At 36.0% G+C, this 7,500-nt stretch overlaps 1 protein-coding gene across 1 annotated transcript in view; it reads right to left on the reverse strand.

Moving 5' to 3' along the window:
• Positions 1-2,363: 2,363 nt before the first annotated feature.
• The window catches only part of LOC137652571 (uncharacterized), a 17,859-nt gene continuing 12,722 nt past the window's right edge, over positions 2,364-7,500 (reverse strand). Inside the window, exon 3 of the mRNA XM_068386059.1 lies at positions 2,364-3,191. Within this exon, the coding sequence (XP_068242160.1) occupies positions 2,364-3,191 (828 nt within the window). The remainder of the gene's footprint in view (positions 3,192-7,500) is intronic.

Below are 7,500 nucleotides of genomic sequence, written 5' to 3' on the forward strand. Positions count from 1 at the left end.
CAGTGTTATGTAATATACCGGGTGAATATTTGATTTAAGGGAATATAAAGGTAAGGTAAATGAAAATTACATAGTGGGTGTAATTGTAGTGGTAAATATTATTATTATTAGTAGTAGTAGTATTCATGACTTATTATATATGATTAAGTAATGTTTAGGTGACAATGTTAAGTAGAAATATAACATACAAATATTTCTAAACGTGCTAAAAACATTAGTTTCTGTGAAGATGCGAGTCGGAAAAAAACATGAATGTCAAGAAATTAAATATTGTAGCAACTTTTTTTTTTGGAAGGGGAGCTGAGCCACAATTACTTTGAATTTTTTTTTTATATCGCCACAAAATTTCGATTAAACGAAATCTGTGGTAATATGTGTTCCACCAGTTACCGTGGTTACAACACCGGAAATTACTGTGCAGAGATAATGATCTTCTGGTGTCATTAACGAGCACCAAAATGAGGCGAACGTCTTATTGGTTGGCCTACCCCAGGGAGGTTAAACTACCCTTCCCTTAATCCAAGGTTTAAGGCTCTAAATAAACAACTTAATGCTTCAAGTTTCTTTTCACCATCGTATAAAGAATATTGCCTACAAGGCAATAAGATATTATTATTATTATTATTATTATTATTATTATTATTGTTGTTGTTGTTGTTGATATTATTACTCGCTAAGCTACAACCCTAGTTGGAAAAGCAGGATACTATAAGCCCAGGGGATCCAACAGGGAAAGTAGCCCAGTGAGGAAAAGAAACAAGGAAAAATAAAATATTTTAAGATCCGTAACAACATTAAAATAAATAACCCCATTATAAACTATAAAAAACTTAAAAAAAGACAAAAGGAATAGAAATAAGATAGAATAGTGTGCCCAATTGTACCCTCAAGCAAGAGAACTCTAACCCAAAACAGTGAAAGACCATGGACAGAGGCTATGGCACTACCCAAGAGTAGAGAACAAAGTTTGATTTTGTAGTGTCCTTCTCCGAGAAGAGCTGCTAACCATAGCTAAAGAGTCTTTTACCCTTACTAAGAGGAAAGTGGCCACTGAGCAATTACAGTACAGTAGTTAACCCCTTGGGTGAAGAAGAATTGTTTGGTAATCTCAGTGTTGTCAGGTGTATGACGACAGAGGAGAATCTGTAAAGAATAGGCCAGACTATTCGGTGTATGTGTAGGCTAAGTGAAAATGAACCGTAATGAGAGAGAAGGATCCAATATAGTATTGTCTAGCCAGTCAAAGGACCCCTTAACTCTCTAGCGGTAGCATCTCAACGAGTGGCTGGTGCCCTGGCCAACATACTATCTACGAAATGGCAAAAATGCCTATAGGAGCACTGAATTACGTGTGATCGTCAAAAAAAAAAGCATTAATTGAACAAAAATATCCCACTATTACCAGTAGCCCCCCCCCCCTCCCCGCCGCTATATTTTTTTACCTGCTGGTTATATGAAAGTTACAGCAAATAAGATGAACAACTGCATATTACCTGGCGATGAAAAAATTGGGTTTCTCCGTCATCCAACTGCATAATCAGTCCATTATACAGTATTTAACCAGCGCTTTCATCAACTCTACAACGACCACAAAATCTACAAATACTTTGATATCTTGAATAAATTAAGTGCAGGAAAATCATTGCTTAGATGTTAAGTATTTTTTATGGAAATTGGTTGGCGGAAATGATATATATATTTATGTGTATATAAATATATATATATACATATATATATGTATATATACATATATATATATATATATATATATATATACTGTATATATACGTATATATACATATATATATGTACAGTATATATATATATATATATATATATATATATATATATATATATATAAATAATCCTTTGTAATTACAACTTTCGGTGCAGAAGTTATCTCAAAGTAGTAAGTGAATACTGAATTATTTTTTGTTATTTCCATAGATTGCAGATGCTTTTAGCATAATGTTCTCCATAAGGTCTAAGGACTTTTTATTCTTACTTAGCCGTACTATATAATGACTGAGCGCTCATTAACACTACTTTTTATTTTCATTTAAGTGAATCTGTTCTCTGATTAATTGCCCGAAAGGCGTATAGAAAATTCATCAGCCCTGGCCAATTCCTTTACCTTTTTTATATCCTTTTTGTTCCATCTGATTTTCCTCGTATTGCGACACATGTCGATTGGGGAAAAGTTTCCTCCGTCTGTCTTTTGAATTTGCATCAGAATATAAAAAAAGAAAAAAATAGAAAAGGAAGACGTCAACACAAAAGGTACCAAAAAAAAAAAAAAAGTGTCCCGTTCTAGTTAGGATTTTTTTTTAATGAGATAACAAAAGATGCCGTAAATACTCCTTCTAATTAATGTCTCTGTTAAGGAAGTTTTGAGCATTGGTAGGGGAGGAGGGATTGTGTGGGGATGAGAGATTGTATGGGGAGGAGATATTGTGTAGGGAGGAGGGATGGTGTGGGGAGGAGGGATGGTAGGGGCGGACGGATGATGTGGAGGGGAGGGATTGTGTGGGTAGGAAGGATGGTGTGGGAAGGAGATATTGTGTAGGGAGGAGGGATGGTGTGGGGAGGAGGGATTGTATGGGGAGGAGATATTGTGTAGGGAGGAGGGATGGTGTGGGGAGGAGGGATTGTGTAAAGAGGAGGATTGCAAGGGGAGGAGGGATGGTGTGGGGAGGATGGATGATGTGGGGAGGAGGGATGGTGTGGGGAGGAGGGATGTTAGGGGCGGACGGATGATGTGGAGGGGAGGGATTGTGTGGGTAGGAAGGATGGTGTGAGAAGGAAGGATGGTGTGGGAAGGAGGGATTGTGTGGGGGAGGAGGGATGGTGTGGGGAGGAGGATTGCAAGGGGAGGAGGGATGGTGTTGGGAGGAGGATTGCAAGGGGAGGAGGGATGGTGTGGGGAGGAGGATTGTAAGGGGAGGAGGGATGGTGTGGGGAGGAGGGATTGTATGGGCAGAAGGGGTTGCAAGGGGAGTTGGGATGGTGTGGGGAGGAGGGATTTTATGGGGCTGAGGGATTGTATGGGGAGGAGGAAAGAGTGTGTGGGGAGGAGGGATGGTGTGGAGAAGAGGGATTGTTTGGAGAGTAGTGGTTGTGTGAGGAAGAGGGATTGTGTGGGGAGAAGGGATGGTGTTGGAAGAAGGGATGGTGTGGGGAGGAGAGATTGTCTGAAGAGGATGGATTGCAAGGGAAGGAGGGATTGTGTGGAGAGGAGCGATTGCAAGGGGAGGAGGGAGTGTTTGGGGCGGAGGGATGGTGTGGGTAGGTGGTTATGGAAAAGGTTCTATCTCAAAATAGGTGGAAGCCACCACCTTCCCTTCCCTTTCCTTTTAAGGGTATTCTTATTACTCCTTTATTTGTTTGTAGTCTCACTAATTAAAACTTTTCCACTTTAATATGATGATCCATTAAGGAACACTCAGAAGTAGGTCTCTATAGTTCGAGTTCTTTTCTTGTGTTTATTCTATTGTAGCAAATAGGGAATGATGTACTCTGAATAGAACATTCAATTTGTATAGAGATTTATATAGGAAATATTTATTTTAATTTTGTTATTGTTCTTAAAATATTTTATTTTTCCTTGTTTCCTTTCCTCACTGGGCTATTTTCCCTGTTGGAGCCTCTGGGCTTATAGCATCCTCCTTTTCCAACTAGGGGTGTAGCTTAGCAAGTAATAATAATAATAATAATAATAATAATAATAATAATAATAATAATAATAATCAGATTCATATTTTTGCATTGTAGTTCTGTTTAAAGGTTTAAAGGCCACTCATGAATGGCAGAGGCAAGGGACAGTGACATTACCCTATTGAGCAGGACAATGGCCTAGAGACCGACCATATATACATATGATCAGCGCCCAAGCCCCCTCTTTACCCAAGCTAGGACCAAGGAGGGCTAGGCATTGGCTTCTGATGAGAGCAGATAGTCCTATAGGCTCCCCCAAATCTTTCATCTTTAGCTCATCCTTGGTGAGGTTGCTATTTTATTACCTCTGATAGTAGGGATATTATTATCAGTTATAATGATAATTGTTAATTTTATTATTGTTCATAGTTTATTTTATATATGACATATCTGTTTTTGACGTTGTTAGTGTTTTAGAATAATTTATTGTTAACTTGTTCTCATCATTTATTTATTTCCTAATTTCCTTTCCTCACTGGGCTATTTTTCCCTATTGGAGCCCTTGGACTTATAGCATCTTGCTTTTCCAAATGGGGTTGTAGCTTAGCAAATAATAATAATAATAATAATAATAATAATAATGATGATGTTGTTACTTCTACTGCTATTATTGACGTAATTTTCCTGCTGCTGCAGTAACCACTACTACTGCAAGTAGTAGTAGTAGTAGTAGTAGTATTAATATAAGTATTGGCAGAACCCAGCATTGTTGTTTTGATAGTTCTTGATTAACTTCTCGTGCTGAAGTTCATTATAACTTTGAAGAAACTTTTAGTTTGGTGTTTCATATAAAAGAAAAAAGTTTGTTATAGTTGTGAAGATTTTTTTGATGCGAATGTTATTTTATTTTTCTGTTTATAACTTTATCATTAATGTTACATATTTGTTTATGATATCATAGGCTTCATGATTTGGGTTTTACAATTCTGCATGAAAACGTTTTTTCGCAAGACTTTTCGAAATTTATGTCACTAAAATTCTTCCAGTATATTGTGAGTAAAGCCTTTATTAAATCTGTGTTGAAACATCTCCCGTGGTTCCTTATAGAAGTAATCTTGAAAAAAATGATTAAAAAAACGTCAAATGCCTGGGAATATTTATTCCAGGGTTTTTATCGTTTTAAAAACGGATATATTGACGTAAAGAAGTGATATTACGATCACCAACCTGTAAAAGATAATAACCAAGGTAAATTTACGGTCGTCTGTACTTTACTGAAATACGGTTGAGAACAGTATATTTTTACGGAGAATTTCCGATTAAAATTATTATTATATTTTTACCGCTTTAAAACGGATATATTGACGTAAAGAAGTGATATTTCGATCACAAACCCGTAAAAGATAACAACATAGTAATGTAAAATTACGGTCGCCTGTATTTTACTGAAATACGGCTAAGAACAGTATATTTATACGGAGAATTTCCGATTAAAATTATTATTTTTTTTTACCGCTTTAAAACGGATATATGAACGTAAAGAAGTGATATTACGGTCACCAACCCGTAAAAGATAACAACATAGTAATGTAAAATTACGGTCGCCTGTATTTTACTGAAATACGGCTGAGAACAGTATATTTATACAGAGAATTTTCATCTAAAATTATGTTTTTTTAAACACTGTATCTCTCATGGAACTCTATTTAAACGTATTCCGAGCAAAGAGAGTGCACGAGACCAAACGACTAAAGTCGTGCTAAGCACGTACACTGTGAAATTATAAAGCCTTCCCATATATCTCTCACGGAACTCTATTTAAACGTATTCCGAGCAAAGAGAGTGCACGAGTGTACTAAAGTCGTGCTAAGCACGTAAACTGTTAAATTACGAAGCCTTCCCACATATCTCTCATGGAACACTGTTTAAAACGTATTCCGAGCAAAGAGAGTGCACGAGACCAAACTACTAAAGTCGTGCTAAGCACGTAAACTGCAAAATTACGAAGCCTTCCCCAGTGTAGATTCATGCAGTGGAAAGTTCGGTCGATCTTAATAACATTCGGAATAATATAATTATAAGACTTAATGAATAGGGCGAATGATTTATGTAATGACAGCGCTGGCGTCTAATACGATTACAACTTGGATGCAAGTTCGTAATTCTTTTTTTTTCTTTAATAAAGGTTATGGAAGCTTGGATTGGGGGTTACATAGAATGTTTTTGCATTGTTCCTGTGAGATTGTGAGTTTGATACATACAGATACACACACACACACACACACACACATATATATATATATATATATATATATATATATATATATATATATATATATATATGCATATATATATATATATGTATGTATGTATGTATATATATGTATATATACACATACATATATATATATATATATATATATATATATATATATATATATATATATATATATATAATACATATATATATATGTATATATATGTATATATATGTATGTATGTATATATATATATATATATATATATATATATATATATATATATATATATATATATATATGGGGTGTGTGTGCGCCTTTATATTTGTGTATGTGTGTATGTATATATGTATAAATGTTTTCAAATTTTTACGTTTTTTTTTCGATAGTCATACAAAAAAAAAAACTAATTTACATCGCACCCCTTTTTGCTCTTTTTATTTTAACTGAACTATCCTATTTATTCACACTTAATTACATATTAGCGGTTGAGGTATATCTAATGTTCAGCTTTAGGGTTGTGGTGGCCGATGTGGTAACGTTCCGGACTGGTGAACGCCAGTCTGGGGTTTGAGTCCCCGTCAAACTCTTTAGATTCTTCGGTCGCTGCAACCTTACCATCCTTGTGAGCTAAGGACTTGGAGTTTTGGGGAGCCTATAGATCAGCAGCCATTGCCTGGCCCTCCTCGGTCCTAGCTAGGATGGAGAGGGGCCTTGGGCGCTGATCATATGTATATGGGGTCAGTCTCTAGGCTTAGCAGTCATTGCCTGGTACTCCTTGGTCCTAGCTAGGATGCAGAGGGGACTTGGGCGCTGATCATATGTATATGGGGTCACTCTCTAGGCTTAGCAGTCATTGCCTGGTACTCCTTGGTCCTAGCTAGGATGCAGAGGGGACTTGGGCGCTGATCATATGTGTATATAGTCAGTCTATGGCATTGTCCTGGTCGATAGGACAATGTAACTGTACCTTACCCCTGTCATTCATGAGTGGAGTTTAAACCTTTAGGACACCACTTCTCTCAGCTGCTTCTTCATTCATAATAGGATCTTTTTATCCTACGTTGGTCAGTTGTCTTGTTGCTCCCCAAGTTTCCTTATCATATAGAAGACAGATCTTTATTGAATAAATCATAAGGTTGATCCTCTTGCTAATTCTTATTTACCAGAAAGTTACCCAACTCTCCATTACATCAATAATGCAGCTCTTCTGTTTCTTGCTGCCTGCCCAACCTTATTAGTATTATTATTATTATTATTATTATTATTATTATTATTATTATTATTATTATTAATATGTCCTAAACTACAACCATACTTGGAAAAGCAGGATGCTATAAGCCCAGGGGCTCCAACAGGGAAAATAGCTTAGTGAGGAAAGGAAACAAGGAAAAATAGAATATTTTATGGAGAGTAACAGCATTGAAATAAATATTTCCTAGATCAAATATAAAAACTTAAACAAAACAAGGGTAAGAGAAATAAGATAGAATAGTGTGCCCGAGCGTACTCTCAAGTAAGAGAACTCTAACCCAAGACTGTTTATTTTATATAAGTATGTTTCCATTTTCATAATAATTTTTTTAGC

This window comes from Palaemon carinicauda, chromosome 13 (assembly GCF_036898095.1).
Source record: "Palaemon carinicauda isolate YSFRI2023 chromosome 13, ASM3689809v2, whole genome shotgun sequence".
Taxonomy (NCBI): Eukaryota; Metazoa; Arthropoda; class Malacostraca; order Decapoda; family Palaemonidae; genus Palaemon; species Palaemon carinicauda.